Source organism: Bubalus bubalis, chromosome 22 (genome assembly GCF_019923935.1).
Source record: "Bubalus bubalis isolate 160015118507 breed Murrah chromosome 22, NDDB_SH_1, whole genome shotgun sequence".
NCBI lineage: Eukaryota > Metazoa > Chordata > Mammalia > Artiodactyla > Bovidae > Bubalus > Bubalus bubalis.
In genome coordinates, this window is record NC_059178.1 from 24995011 (window position 1) to 25011543 (window position 16533).

Genomic DNA, 16533 nt, shown 5'->3' on the forward strand with positions numbered 1-16533 from the left:
TTAAAGTATATAAGCTAGCCAGCCTATATACTTTATCTTCATTAGATCCATGGACCTCTTCCCTATTTCCTATACAACCTCCATTGTTTTTTGAGAATTCTCTTAAATTTCTCCATGTTGTAAACAAAGCCAGTTCCTTTGTGAAGCAATTAGGAAATATTTATCTCCCCTCCTTCCTTCCAAATAAAATCTCAGAGCCAGTATTCTGAAGCTGGGGATGATGGCAAATTTCTGAGTAACACTGTACTCTAGGGGCTAAACATGGTTTGGCGGGGGTGGGGGTGGGGGTGTGGTGTGTGTGTGTGTGTGTGTGTACTACCTGAGGTCCTCTTGGCTTACTTCTCCTGGGCTGGAACCACCACCTCATGGGCCAGAGGAAGGGCTATCAAGGCTACATTATTCTCAGCACGCCACATCCAGGGCGGAGCCTCCATCCTACAAGTGGGGCCTGGGAGGAAGGAGACAGCCCTCAACACTTGACCACACTGACGTGGGACTTAAGCAAAAGGCAGTTGTGGACACAGTAAGAAAGCACTGAAGTCTTGCTCCTCCTGGCTGGGAGGTAGAGGGACAGGGGTGTGAGATTCCTGGCTGCAGCAGTCTGGACTGGGGCCTCCACCTCGCTGAGCTGGGAGGTGGGACAATCAGGTTTGGTTTAAAATACCCGATTCTCAACTTTCCTGCAGAATTTTCTTATATTTTCTTGAATAGATGTTTCTTCATTTACTAATTCTGTCCTTAGAGTCTTAGAAGTTTTAGGTAAGTTTTTAAAAAATATTTATCGCTGTGTTGGGTCTTCCTTGCTGCATGAGTTGCAGTGCCTGGGCTTTTCATTGCAGTGGCTTCTCTTGTTGTGGAGCACGGGCTCTAGGGCATTGTGGGTCAGTAGTTGGGGCTCACAGGCACTAGAGCATAGTCTCAGTAGTTGTGGCACACAGGCTTAGTCGCTCAATGGCATGTGGAATCTTCCCGGACCAGGGATTGAACTCACGTCCCTGGCAGGTGGATTCTTAACCCTTAGACCACCAGGCAAGTCCCTAGAGATTTTAAATGGTTACTTTTAATACTTCTTACCAGTTACTGGGGAGCAGGGTCAGCAAAGCTCCTCAGGCTGTCTTAGCAAAAGTTGTACCCTGCACATTTAACTCTTTAATATTGTCATAGAATTCATGTTTCTTTTTTGGAGCACCATGAAGCATCTTAGGGGTTGAGCCTATGTGCCCCCAACCCCGCCCCTACAGTGGAAGCACAGAGTCCTAACCAATGGATTGCTGGGGGAGTCCCCCACATTTAATTCTTAAAGCATAGGTTTAATTAGGACTGCTGAAAAACTTACTTGTACTGATTCAATATTTCCTTAAAAGCCCAAGGTCTTAGAGATCTGCTTCCAACTTATATCTGATTTTACTTTCCCTTGGACTCGAGTCAGTTTGAGCTCCTTCCAAAGAAATGCTGCCTTTTATGTCGCATTTTCTTCGCTCGTAGCATTCTACTTTTCCTTCCCCAAATCGCAGCACACATAAATCCTACAAACCCATCAAGGTCCAGTTTCAGTGTCACATGCTCCCTCATCTCCCTACAATTCACACATACCTCTCATCAGATGTAGTGCTTGTCTGTATACTGCCTAACAAAGGGAAGAAAATGACATCCACTGGAAATATACATGCCAAACAACATTCACCATTCAGTTGTTTCATTTGATTATGAAACCCTACAAAATAGGTATATTGTTTTTCAGTTGCTAAGTCGTGTCAGACTCTTTGTAAACCCATGGACTGCAGCACACCAGACTTCCCTGTCCCTCCCACCTCTTGGAGTTCACCCAAGTTCATGTCCATTGAATCGGTGATGCCAACCAACCATCTCATCCTCTGCCGCCCTCTTCTCCTTTTGCCTTTAAACTTTCCTGGCAATCAGGGTCTTTTCCAATGAGCAGCCATTTGCATCAGGTGGCCAAAATATTTGAGCTTCAGATTCAGCATCAGTCCTTCCAATGAATATTCAAGACTGGCTTCATCTCCTGTGCTGTCCAAGGGACTCTCAAGTCTTCTCCAGCACCACAGTTCAAAAGCATCAATTCTTCAGGGCTCAGCCTATTTTATGGTCCAACTCTTGACATCCATACATGAGTACTGGAAAGACCAGAACTTTGACTACACAGACCTTTGTCAGCAAAGTGATGTCTTCGCTTTTTAATTAACTGTCTAGGTTTGTCATGGCCTTCCAAGAAGCTCACTTTTAATTTCATGGCTGCAGTCACCATGCACAGTAATTTGGAGCCCAAGAAGAGAAAATCTGTCACTGCTTCCATTTTTTACCTATTTGTCATGAAGTGATGAGACCAGATGCCATGATCTTAGTTTTTTGAATGTTGAATTTTAAGTCAGATTTTTCTATCCTCATTTTAAAGATGAGAAAAGCTGAGATACAGGCAGGTTAAATAATCTGTCCTAGTCTTGAAGCTGCTGAGTAGCATAGGCAGTTTATACAATGTTTCTTTAACTTGGGGATCAAACATGTATGAAAATATATGTAAATGTTTTACTCAGCATGTGGTAGCTGTTATCTCCTTCCATAGGTTGGACACACTGGTTTGCATATAGCAGATATATGTATCTGCTACATTAATGAATTTATGAATGTTCTGATAAAAACCATTCTGTATTTCAAACTAAGGCCAAGTACTTTTTAATTTTACATTTTGAAACATCCCAATAATCCTATTTATAAATGTCTCGTGAAATTGGTATTTCATTCTAACCAATTGTTGCTGTTCAGTTGTTAAGTCATGTCCAATTCTTTGTGACTCCATGGATTGTAGCATGGCAGGCTCCATTGTCCTTCACATCTATATTCTACTATAAAAACATCGGGCAATCAACACATGAACATTTAACACAAATGTAGCCAGAGCTCAATATTATTATTAAACACATTAAAAAACAATGATTCTTTTGACTTTTTGTTAGTATTTGATCCAAGGACCATAGTTGAACTATCAGCAGTTCTCCCTTTTCTTCTTGGCTGCACTGTGCGGCTTGCAGAATCTTGGTTCCCGACCATGGATGGATTTCAGTGAAAGCCCAGAATCCTAACTACTAGGCCATAAGGGAACCCCCAGCAACTCTTCGTAGAAGAAATTCACTCTGCAAAACTATTGAAGAAGAGCAATGTGCAATATGATTAACAAATCAAGGCATATTTCTAGTCTACAAAAACATGGAAGTGTATTTTTTCACTGAATTTGGCATTCATTTATCAGTATATCATAGAACTAGTGAAATCATAAGAAATGCAAAGTATAAGATTCATCTTTTAAGTATTATCCTGTCATTTCTAGCCCAACATAACAAATGGTCTTGTATAGTATAAAAGTGAACTCCTATTGTTTAATTATTCCTAATAAAAAATTCAAATATTCATAGTGGATATCAAATAAATAGGTCAAGCGACATAATTCTTTATTCCCACTAAGATGAAATCAGACAAATGAGACATTATGTTCTATTTCGACCAAGAATTTCAGAAGTTAAGAATAACTGACAAGACACAAGTGAAAAAGATATAAACAAATTCTACTAAAAAGATTTAAATATGGTACTATACAAAAATTTAAATATTTTCTACCTTATGCTATTTGTTACTGGACTGTAAAGAATCAGAACACTAGGAATTTCTATTATCAGACATTACTTTACTTTGAAATTAGGCTTCCTAATGTAAAACAATATAACCAATGTCTATTGCTTGTCCCTTGGAATAGTGATTCTTTAACATGAATTTGATTTCTCTCCAAAAGGGAATTAATTCTAACTAGTAAAGTATTTTCAGATACTCAAGTTATTGATGAATTCATAAGTGAAATAACTGCCTGCACCAGTCAGATGTGGAGAAACTTCGCCTTATATTTAAGATAATTAATTTTTAGGCCAAGAGTCCTCCCACAAATTTTAATGCTGCTGCTGCTGCGTGGCTTCAGTCGTGTCTGACTCTGTGCTACTTATCTCTAAATCTAAACATATGCCTGCTAAAATGTAACAATCTCTTTTTGAAGTGTTCAAAAGACATGCAAAATAATATTATCTTAAATTAACATCTATAACAGTAAATTTATAACTACATAACTATGAAATGATTCCATGAAAATGTTTAGCAGACACTAGATGTAGAAAAATGATACAAATTAAAACTTTTTTACTAAAAGTAGTTGAAAGTTAGACTAAAAATATTAATCCTATCCATTTCATAATAACTGTAAGTAACCAAGTCATAACCTCAAAAAGTTAAAAACACTTAGAAGATGAAACTTATCTTTTTGACACTAATATTTAATAACTAATAAGTAGTTAGTTTTACTTAAAAGGAATCCGAATCCACTCTTTCTTTTAACTAATTCTCATTACTGCCATTTTGCTTCTTTAACAAAACAGTTATATGCCTTCCAATTATAAAGCGAGGTTAAACATCATAATAATTTACACTAAGGTAATTTTCATGGAACTTTGAATTTTGAAAAAGGAAAACACCTATTCAACAGGAAGGAACAATCTTCTTTATTAACCTCACTGTATATTCAGAAAGGATTAAAAAAAACACACATTTGCTGGGCCACAAAACTGTACCAAAAGTATTTCCTTACAAAATAACTACACAAACCAATAGTCCTGGACTGACACAAAGACATATATCGACATACATTAGCATGAATTAACACACAATTCAAATGTTTTTGCAGCAAACTTCTAGCAGACCTTTATTCCCTTAATGAGGGAGTGTACAACTTCTTTAACTCTTTAAAAATAGTAATAAAAAATTACAAAATAACATAAATGTAGAATTAAGGCTGAGACTATATAATCTAGTATTAATAAAGTCAAACGATGTTTATAAAACTGATGCTGCTGCATATTATATATATATACATATATACACAAGATAAATCTTTAGAGATTTAAAATGCTGTCAAAAGTTAACCCATCAATTTAATATTTGTCCATGTATCTTAAGATGTGAATTCCGAGATACCTGTGCTTTTCTGATTTTATTCTGAATTACAAGTTTCCTCTCAATTTCCAATTAAATACCTAACCTCTAGAACTTTCCTTAGACACAACAAAAAGTTTTGTTAAATAAATTCACACACAAGTAATAAAAAGGTCTGCTCTCAAGAAATAGTTCTAGCATATTCATGATAAACATACTGAAAAACAGTTCATCCACGTGTCTTCAGGATGAATAAATGCCATGTGTCAGCTGTGCAGTCACTGCTGTAATTGCGTATTTTCCTGACACATTTGCAAGGTAACGACAACCAAAGGGCCTGACAACTGGAATAATTCCAGTAAGCCCATACTGTCCAGTGAGATTGACAAAACTGAATGGTTGCTTCCAGTCCTGTTTGGCTAAACATGGAAATGCAAGCCTAGGTTCTTGTATCATCCCCAGAAATATTCATCAAAAGTCACCCTCTTGGTCTTCTGAAACAGAGCTGCAGAAGGCAGGGCATTCTTAGGGAGACTAATGGCCTCCTCTCTGTCATCTCTCACACATCAGTTTTGGTTATAATCCTGATCAAAGTGGGAAAAAAAAACACAGTTAAGTTTTATATACCAAAGTTCTCCTCCCCTGTAACTCCCTCATCAGACCTCCCCTGTAACTTCATCAGACCTGGGCGGTTAAATACGCAGTGGAACCGTGTTCTAGTAATTATAGTAATTCTTGGTATAAACAGACTTAATTAAATCCTTGTATGTAAGCATTTCTTTCACATCTATGCAACAAACAAAAGCTTGACAGCAAAGCAGAAGTTAACATATACAGAGGAAGAGATAAATTCTGTGTAGCATAGTTCTTTGGAGTGGTATATCCTAGATCCAAATTTTGTAGATTATTGCTTATTTTCCCCTTTCCTGAAATGAAATTACCATTTAAAAATTTTAACAAGAATTATAATGCTTATTAGAGAAAGGTCACAAAGATAAAGCAAAAACATTAAAAAATACCCATAACTCTATTTACATACAGAGAGTGAACATCTTAGTATATATTTATGCAGATATTTTCTTACTCAGATATATCTTCTTTTTCTTCGGGGGGGTGGGTGGGCGCTGTGCTGGGGTCTTCGTCGCTTTGAGTAGCTTTTTTCTCTAGTTGTGGCAAGCCGGGGCTACTTTCTAGTTATGGTACAAGGGCTTCTAATTAAAGCGGCTTCTCTCGCTGCTGAGCACAGGTTCTAAGGTGCACAGGCTCAGCAGTTGTGGCACATGGGCTCAGTAGTTGGGGCTCATGGGCTCAGTTGGGGCACAGGCTCAAAAATTGTGGCACACAGCCTTAGTGGGATCTTTCCAGACCAGGGATTGAACCTGTGTCTCCTGCACTGGGCAGACAGATTCTTTACTACTGAACCACCAAGGAAGCCCTATACTTTCTTTTTAAACAATAGTTCCCTGAACTGCCATCTCCAAATAAAAGACACACAATTTTGGTAAAGAGTAATCTTTATGAGTAGAAAATCGATTGGAAAACCGAAGTCGCTACTGAAGAAAATGAGTCTACTGCATAATATATACTGCTAAGTATATTCTGTTGATTCTAAAATCCACATTTTCCTACATTTAACATCTCTGACACCACCTTATAATGTCATGAGTTAATCTACAGTGTTTTCTTTCAGTGCCTCATGGAATAATGATGTTTTTAATAGTTACTGACATCTTACAGTTGATGAAATATGATATATAATCCCTATAAAAGCCAACAATATATAAATAGGTAATACACAAACACTAATAATAACATATAAACACATACCATATGTTGCTATTTCCTACTGCTGAATTTGTTTTCCATTGTATGGATGAAATCACTATTTCAATATTAAAGATACTTTCATCTCAAATGCAGTAACATTTTTGATACAGTGTGAATTATGGAGAACAGGTAGAGACTGGGGATGAGGAAATTACTAATTAAACAGTGATTTAAATATTAAATAGAAATTTAAAGTGATATTAGATTTCCCAAAGATAAGCAGGATGTAAACAGGAAGCCACAGGCTAGAATACAGCAAATATGCGATCTACATCTTCTCACCTGCCACCACAAAGCTTGATGACAACAGCTTTTTTATGTTTGTTTTTTTGTGTATGCAAAAAAGCTGTACTGACAATATGGGTCTCTCTGAGAACATTTACACTCTTCACCCTTTTCTTGTTATTTCACAAATTTGCTATGAATTTTCTTGGTGTTATCTTCTGTCAGTCATTGTACTGGGCCTTCAACAGGCCCTTTCATCCCTGGGAATTCTCTCTTCCACAAATTGTTTCTTCTCCATTTTCTTCTTTCTAGGATTCCTGATAGTCTGAATTGGTTCTTTACATCTACCCCTTTCTCTTCACATATTTCCCCCTATTTTTCTGGGAAGTTTCCTTTACGTTAGTCCTTTAAATTTTTTCCCCCTCCTTGCCTGGCTTCTGCTGCTGTCCTTTGAAGGGTTTAATTTCAGCAATGGGATCTGTAATCCTGTCCTGGCTGTATCTTTCTCCTAATATCCTCTTGGTTTTACAAATGTAACTCCTTCCACAATCTAATCAGAAATTACACACAGTTTTTAAAAGAGTTCAGCTGAATCATCTTCCAGGGTTGGTTTTGTTATTTATCTTGGATTTCCCCTCACATGTTGTTGACTCCCCTCATATGCATAATGATTCTCAGCTGTACAATTACATTTAAGAAAAAGGACTGTGCTGCTGGTCTGGATTTAGTCTACTATTAACAAAAATAGAACTGTTTTCCCATTAAGGCTGCTCTCTGAGTAGGAATTTTAAGGGATGAGGGAGCAGGGGAGTGGACAAGAAGGCTTTGCTTTAAGGGTATGGCTGGAGAGCCAACTAGCAGGTTGCTAGTGTGTAGATGCTGGCAACAGACAAGCCTCTTGGGTGCCACCAACTACATCGGAAGCCATGATACCAACTTTTAATTAACTAATTAGCATTGTTATCTAACTTCCTGGTGAGAGTATTAATACCTAGAAACAAGAGAACAGAACTCTCAAAGCCTGGGGTTGAAAACTTGGCATGGTCTAGGCTCTGTTTTCTCTCCTCTTCCATTTCGCTCCCTCCTGTTTTGGGCTGGACTTCTCTGACTGAGTCCAAGGTTCCCACTGTCTCTTGATTATTCCCAGAACCTCCTCCTTGATATTCCAGCCTTGTTTCTATCCTGTAATCCCCAGAAAACCTCAATCAAATATGAAGGCAGAGGAAGACAGATTCAGACATGCAGTTTCTATTTATACACTTTCCTAAGAAGTTATAAGAGAATGATAAGGAAGCCGAGTAACAATGGATTCAACCCGAGAGAGCAGCCAGCGAGGACCCAGAAGACCTACAGGATTACTAGAAACAGTTACTAAAGCAGGTGGAAGAATACATGATCAAGTTACACAGTGAAGGAAAAAAGAAAGACTATTAGAAACTCCAGAGACATTCACAACATTCAAGAAACAGTCTAAGAACTGGATTAAAATTCAACATGATTTTAAGAACTGATTGTTTAGAAGATTTACTTGACTTTGATGTTTGGAACACTGGTGGCCTAAGTGGGGTCATGGCATTAGAATCTTACAGAGGGAAATGTAATCCTAGCGCACAACTCTGCCTGTATCATAGTCAGAGCCATAATAATATATGTTGCTTATCACTCAATAACTTTGAAAAAAGCACAGAGGTCTTCGTTGATGGTTGCAAGAGAGAATGTAACCAAATAACCACAAGAACAATTTAGTTAAAAAGTCATTAGATGGGCAACACAAGACAGACCTCCACACCAAGGTGCTGGGTGGACTGCACTGTCTGAAAACTGATAAAACAAGACTGACATACATAAATGTGTACCAAAAACAGAATAACTAAAGCAGTTAAAACCAAGGCTGCCTCTGGGAACCAGGATGGGGTAAGGGTACAGAGGAACAAGATCTCATCACCATGAGTTCTTTTGATACCTGTGCTGTCCAGTCTGGTAGCCATGAGCCACGTGTGGCTCCAGAGCACTTGCAATGTGGCTAGTCCTAACAGATTTGCTGTCCTCTGAATTTTGAAGACTTTGTATGAAAGAGAATTTAAAATGTCTCATTAATAATTTCTATACTACTGGCAGTATGTTGCAATGATAATACTTTGTATACTGTGTTCAATAAAATATACTATTAAAATTTAATCTCGCTGCTTCTTTTAAAATGGTGCCTAGAAAATGTTAAATTATATGTGTAGTTTACGTTATACAGTATACTAAATATATACACCATTTGATTTATATATATGCATTACTTTAATGAAAATACCATTACTATTACTAAATACCATTACTAACAAACTAAAAAAAGAAACTTTAGCCCATACCACCTCTGAATTGCTACAAAATCTTAATTAAGAAGGTCCAGATCAATGGCATTGGTTGAGGTTCTGCAGTGACTGTAAGACTTAACTGTAGTTAAGTCCATGCAGGAGAGCCTATGAACATGGACTTTAGTCTAGAACTGCTTGGCAGGAACTTCCTCACTTGGTCTCTTAAAAAACTGGAAAAATGTTCCCCATCTACCATAAAATACTTCTTTACCATTTATGGCAAGCCTACAGAAAAGCAGAAGAAATAATAACCTTTTGCCCTTTCTTGTTTTGATTTACTGTCACTTCTTTGTCTTTTTGTTTTAGAATATACCCCAGACATCATATTATTCAACTGTTAAATACCTCTGTACATATTTCTAACTATATATTTTACTGTAAACTCTATGATGCTACTATACACAAAAATCACAATTCCTCAATGTATCTAATATCCAGGTGATTGAAAATTTACCCCAGTTTTTTCAAAATTGTCATCCTGAAGATTCAAATCCAGGTCCAAAGAAGCTGTACAACGTGCACTTGATGGTTACACCTCTCGGTTACTTTTATTCTATGACCAATGCTTCATCCTTCTCCCTAGGCATCTTGGTCAAAGCATGCGGGCTTCTCATCAGTGACACAACGGGCTTCAGTAGTTGTGCTGCGTGGGCTTAGTTGCTCTTTGGCACGTAAAATATTCCTGGACCAGCGATCGAATCCCTGTCCCCTGCATTGGCAGGCATATTCTTTCCCACTGTGCCACCAGGGAAGTCCCTCCCTATGTTTCTTTTAATGTCACTGATTTATTAACAAAATCATCATTTATAGTGTCCCATTCTTGACATTCTAGATTTGGCTAATTGCTGCCTGGTGGCATCAGTTAACTTGTTCTTAAATTTCTCTTCTTTTCTGTATACTTTTGCAGTTAAATCTCCAATTCATGAGAGATTTACACTCTAATACCTTAAGGTATCTATTCTATGCAATGAATTAACCTCCTTTTATTCTTTTATTCATCCAGAATGCTAGCTGTGTGAACTGTCCCAGGAGTGTCATGGTTTTCTGCAGTGCTTAATTCCTGCACAGAACTCCAGCTGAGAAAGACTGAGTGGAAGCTTCATTAGATTCAGGTTATTTCTTACTGAATCCCGTAATAGCAAATATCCTGCTTTTTAGTCAATGGGTTCAGGAGTGTCAATCTGATCTTTCCATTAAGTTCCCCCTCTCAATTTTTTATCTAATCATTTGTGTATCCATGGATTATTACTGCCTAAAACCTATTATTTTATTAGGAATGGCAAAAAAGTGATGTTTTCATTTTATCCGACTTCTTATACACTTCATTCTCATATAAAGAACTTTATAAAGAAGAACTTCTATAAAGAACTTTCTTCAGTTATTTGATTACCCAGAATGTTCATGTAAGGAAAGAATGAACATGTCTTTTCTATATGAATATATCAATGTTCACTGTAAGGACCTGGTTTCATTTTTTCAAGATACTATTTTGGGGAGAGGCATACTGTGGCTTCCGTCTAGCTCTCCAACCACATCTTAGGGGCTCCTCATTTTTACCCACTATCCTTTAGCCTCACAAGCATCTTTACAGTTCCTCAGGCATGCCAGGCGTGTTGTTTTCTTAGCGCTTTCACGCCTCTTCTCCCTCTGACTATAAGCCATCCCTACAGAGCTGGCTTCCCATCCTTCAGTTCTCTGCTAAATGCATCTTCCCTAACAGCCAATCATGTTCTCCCATTGTTCTGTATCACTTTTGCTCTGTTCTTTTGTAAAAACTTAACATCATTCTATATTTTTACATACAGAAAAAGGTTTACTTTTTTGAACTGTCCCCCTTCTGTACAAGATTACAGACCTCCTATGGGGGCAAGAACCATGTCACATTTATTTACCCAGGAACACAGAGCACAAAATAATCAAATAGTTACAATAAATACAGACTATATAGATGGATAGGGCATGGAATACCAATTCTAAATATCATGGTCTCAGTGGAAGTCCTCAAAGGTCAATAGGAGAAACTTACTCAGGCAGACTCCAAATGAACATTCGTGAAATACAAGAAACCCCAGTACTATATGCCTTTCTGTGGGATGGGCTTACTAGTATCTAATCTGAAATGGACAATTTTCTTCATTGAGTTAGGCTGCAGATGGCTCTGTTGGCTTCTTGGTTAGTTGTGCAAATGGCATGTGATTTTCCAAACCATATACTATAAGCAACTTTTAAATGAGTAATGTACGAGTGATTCTGCATAGTCCGTATTTGTCAAGTTGCTGAGCCTATAAAGCAGAATGCAATGTATTTGAAAGTTTTCAAATAATCTGCAAAAAATCATTTTAGAAAATGATTTTTTTAGAGTATCCTAGGAGGAAATATAAAATAATTCCATCTTATTTTCATTAGCCATCACTCAATTCGGTTAAAAAGAAAACAAAATTAATTCTGGTTCAGGGCAGGCAAGTAAACACCCTCATGCTATTGTTAAAGTACGATGAGCCAAGAGCTTTGAGGGCACAGAAGCCTCACCTGTTTTGTCTTGCAGCTTCTCTTCTTATTCTCTTGGGAGGAACTGGACAGTCTGTCATTGGGTGAGGCAGTGAATCATTACACTTACGTGTGGGAGTCATTCCTGCAAAGACAGAAAGAAAACAGAGAAAATTAACTTTCAAAAGACCAGAATTATATATAAGCAATGAAAGCAAATACCTCTTAATTTATAGAAGAAGAATTAATAAATAATACTGGGAATGCTTCTTATTACGTCTGCTGAGAGAATAGTTACAAACATTTGTCAGTTCACCCAGAGGTCGAGAGTGTCTATGATTTAAGTTCTGGGTTATTCACACTGTTTCTTCTTGGAGCTCAATTCTCTCCAATCATGCACACTATCTTCATGCAGAGAAGGATCTGGCAGAAAGTACAGTACCTAGTTTTTGCTCTATTAGTTTGAGATTCTTTTCGTGTTCATCAAGTTCTTGTTTTTTCCTCTTCATATCGGGAGTGTGAAGGTACTTCAGCTGCCCATTAAGATCCTCGTTCACACTGCCCAACCTGCACACAGCAGTGCGGTACTGCTGAAGAAGATCTACAAAGAAACCAGAGATATTCGATTAAAACTACTGATATCATATCAAAACAGTATTTTAGGAAAGAAGAGCCAGCAACACTGAGTGTTGTGTTACAGTAACACATGGAACTACTTTTAACGTTCACAGTAAACAAATGCAAGAAAAAAACACGGTTTAGATCCTGGCACAAGACTGGTGCTTATTAAATCTTAATTTTCTTCAGCTGCTTGACTTTAATAAATTTACTGTACAGGGAAAAGAAGATACAAACTGCTTGTAGGACATATATTAACCTTAAAATGCATTCCACTAGCCCCTGTCATCTACCAGTATACTTTCTGACTGAATTTGACTATTCTAGTTACCTCATATAAGTGGAGTCAAGCAGTATTTGTCTGCACCAATACAAATACTGTTTGACTCCACTTATATGAGGTAACTAGAATAGTCAAATTCAGTCAGAAAGTACACTGGTAGATGCCAGGGGCTAGTGGATGGAAGAGAGGTTTGGAGTGAGAATGGGGACTTAGTGTTCAATGGGGACAGAGTTCCAGTTTAGGAAAGTGAAAAATTCAGGACATGGATGATGGTGAGAGTTGCACAACAATATGAGTGTACTCAGTGCCACTGAGCTGTATAGTTTAAATATGGCTGAAATAGTGTATTTTATGTAACAGAGGATAAGATGGTTGGATGGCATCACCAACTTGACAGACAAGAGTTGGATCAAGCTCCGGGAGTTGGTGATACACATGGAAGCCTTGCGCGCTGCAGTTCACAGGGTCGCAAAGAGTCAGACATGACTGAGCGACTGAACTCAACTGAGTGTGACTTTTACCACAATTAAAAAAAAAAAAAAAAATTCACCTTCTCAGTCAGTGTTTACATCCTGTTTGATATTCAGTATTCAATCTAATTCCACACAAATTTGGGGTAGGGGGAAGAATGCATTAAACATGGCATTATTAGAACATCATTGCTTCTAACAGACATGGCCATTTCCTTAAACACAGCTTTCAAACACTCTGGACACTTAGCTTTCAAAAAACGTAACTTTCTTTGTTTAAAAATATATTACATTAGTAAAGTTTGAGACTATTTATTGCCTATTTGTATGAATTACTAGACACTATAGGTTAAATACACTGACTATACTTTAGTCCATGGGCTAAGAATGGTTTATACAGTTTTAAATGATTCCATTCTAAATGGTTATATAAATGCGTTCATAACACCCTCAATTTTGTCTCCTGGCTCATAGGCCTAAAATGTTTCCTATTTGACCCTTTGAGACTCTAGTCACACAAAAATGTTCAGTATTCATGGGAACGGGCATATAGACACCCATATGTTTAATAAATATACACAGTGGGTTTACATATGAACCTGTGGAAGAAATCAATTTAGTCAAGAGTATATGATATATGGGATTTTCTATACTTTAAGGATCAATAACAGTATTTAAAAAAAATATCCAGCTTTCTGGGAATGAGTAAGCACACACACACACACCTGTGAACATTATGAGCATGTTCATATATATTTAAATACAAATTCCATATGTGTAATTCAGTAATGACAAAGTCCTTATGTGTCTTAATTTCTTATGACTTATTGGGAACTCAGAGGTAGCCACTAAAAAAAGTCTGGTTTTCTGGTTTGAAAGTACTTCTAATTTCATTTTTCTATGTGCATAAAATAGTGCTTATTTTCTATGTGAATAAGGTACAAAATGATGTTCAGACCCATATGTCAGGGATGCTACCTAATTCAGAAGACAATGTAAAAAAATTTTAAGTGATTAAGGGTTGAATCCTACTTTGTGAGTCATGAGGTTCTTTTACCTTTTAAATACTCAAGAAACAATATATTCAAAGGCTTTATATTAATCAACTTGTTATTTATAAAACTGAAAGATGGAGTATTAAATACTTTCTATTAAATGGAACACTAACAGCAAATATTTTATGCCTAAGATGGATAGAAGCAACTTAACTCAATATGCCTTTGTTGTTTTCGTTCAGTTGCTCAGTTGTGTCTGACTCTTTGCAACCCATGGACTGCAGCACATCAGGCTTCCCTGTCCTTTACCATCTCCAGGAGCTTGCTCAAACTCATGTCCAGTGAGTAGGTGATGCCATCCAACCAACTCATCCTCTGTTGTCCCCTCCTCCTCCTCTCCTTCAATCTTTCCCAGCATCAGGGTCTTTCCAATCAGTCGGCTCTTCACATCAGGTGGCCAAAGTACTGGAGCTTCAGCTTCAGCATCAGTCCTTCCAATATTAGGACTGATTTCCTTTAGGATTGACTGGTTGGATCTCCTTGCAATCCAAGAGACTCTCAAGAGTTTTCTCCAACACCACATTTTAAAAGCATCAATTCTTCAGCACCCAGCCTTCTTTATGGTCCAACTCTCAACATCCATACATGACTACTGGAAAAACCATAGCTTTGACTAGACAGACCTTTGTTGGCAAAGTGATGAATCTGCTTTTTAATATGCTGCCTAGGTTTTTCATAGCTTTTCTTCCAAGGAGCAAGCATCTTTTAATTTCATGGCTGCAGTCACCATCTGCCGTGATTTTAAAGCCCAAGAAAATAAAGTCTCTCACTATTTCCGTTGTTTCCCCATCTATTTGCCATGAAGTGATGGGACTGGATGCCGTGATCTTCATTTTTTGTAATGTTGAGTTACTAACCCAGCTTTTTCAATCTCCTCTTTCACTTTCTTCAAGAGGTTCTTCAGTTTCTCTTCGATTTCTGCCATTAGGGTGGTGTCATCTGCATATCTGAGGTTACTGATATTTCTCCCGGGAATCTTGATTCCAGCTTGCAGCCTGGCATTTTGTATGATGTACTCTGCATATAAGTTAAATAAGCAGGGCGACGATATATAGCCTTGATGTAATTCTTTCCCAATTTTAAAGTCTGTTGTTCCATGTCCGGCTCTAACTGCTGCTTCTTGACCTGCATACAGGTTTCGCAGGAGGCAGGTAAGGTGGTCTGGTATTCCTATTTCTTTAAGAATTTTCCACTGTTTATTGTGATCCACACAGACAAAGGCTTTAGTGGAGTCAATGAAACAGAAGTAGATGTTTTTCTGGAATTCCCTTGCTTTTTCTATGATCTAGCAGATGTCAGCAATTTGACCTCTGGTTCCTCTGCCTTTTCTAAATCCAGCTTGTACATCTGGAAGTTCTTGGTTCAGGTTCAGCTTCTACTGAAGCTTAGCTTGGAGGATTCTGAGCTAATATGCCTTAGCAACTCCCAATTTTTTGATATGAAATGTAATTCCTATTTACCATGGTGTTATAAAAAGTCTTTTCTAATTCATTTAATAAAATTTTTCAAAGGAGAAAAACCAAAAATTCATACTTAATTCTGTTTATAAATGATTTCAGAGCTCATACATTATATGTTGTTTGAAAATTTTAATTATATAGGAAAAAACTAATGATGCTTTACTAAGAAAATAGTGAAAAAATACTTTAAAATAAAAAATTAGTTCATATGAAAGGACAAAAGCTCAAATTACAATGTGTTCATTTCTGTATGCTATTTATTAAGAAAGATATACAGATTATTTCAATGTATCCAGGGAAAGAAACAACACTACTAAAAACAATACAAATAGTTGAAAATACCTATATCTGAAGAGCTGTTACTAGACAAGTATTTGGGGTTGCTAAGGAAGCAGATTCAGAAAACTAAGATCATGGCATCTGGTCCCATCACTTCATGGCAAATGGATGGGGAAACAGTGGCTGACTTTATTTTTCTGGGCTCCAAAATCACTGCAGATGGTGACTGCAGCCATGAAATTAAAAGACGCTTACTCCTTGGAAGGAAAGTTATGACCAACCTAGACAGCATATTGAAAAGCAGAGACATGACTTTGTCAACAAAGGTCCGTCTAGTCAAGGCTATGGTTTTTCCAGTGGTCATATAGATGTGAGAGTTGGACTATAAAGAATGCTGACCGCCGAAGAATTGATGCTTTTGAACTGTGGTGTTGGAGAAGACTCTTGAGAGTCCCTTGGACTGCAAGGAGATCCAAC

At 37.4% G+C, this 16533-nt stretch overlaps 1 protein-coding gene across 2 annotated transcripts in view; it reads right to left on the reverse strand.

The window, feature by feature from the left end:
* Nucleotides 1-4532: 4532 nt before the first annotated feature.
* SMCHD1 (structural maintenance of chromosomes flexible hinge domain containing 1) overlaps nucleotides 4533-16533 on the reverse strand; it is a 134020-nt gene continuing 122019 nt past the window's right edge. For both annotated transcript variants that reach the window (XM_044934738.1, XM_025273420.2), the window contains 3 exons: nucleotides 12334-12492; nucleotides 11934-12036; nucleotides 4533-5570 (listed from right to left, as the gene is read on the reverse strand). In XM_044934738.1, the coding sequence (XP_044790673.1) occupies nucleotides 5546-5570; nucleotides 11934-12036; nucleotides 12334-12492 (287 nt within the window). In that variant the 3' untranslated portion in view covers nucleotides 4533-5545. The remainder of the gene's footprint in view (nucleotides 5571-11933; nucleotides 12037-12333; nucleotides 12493-16533) is intronic.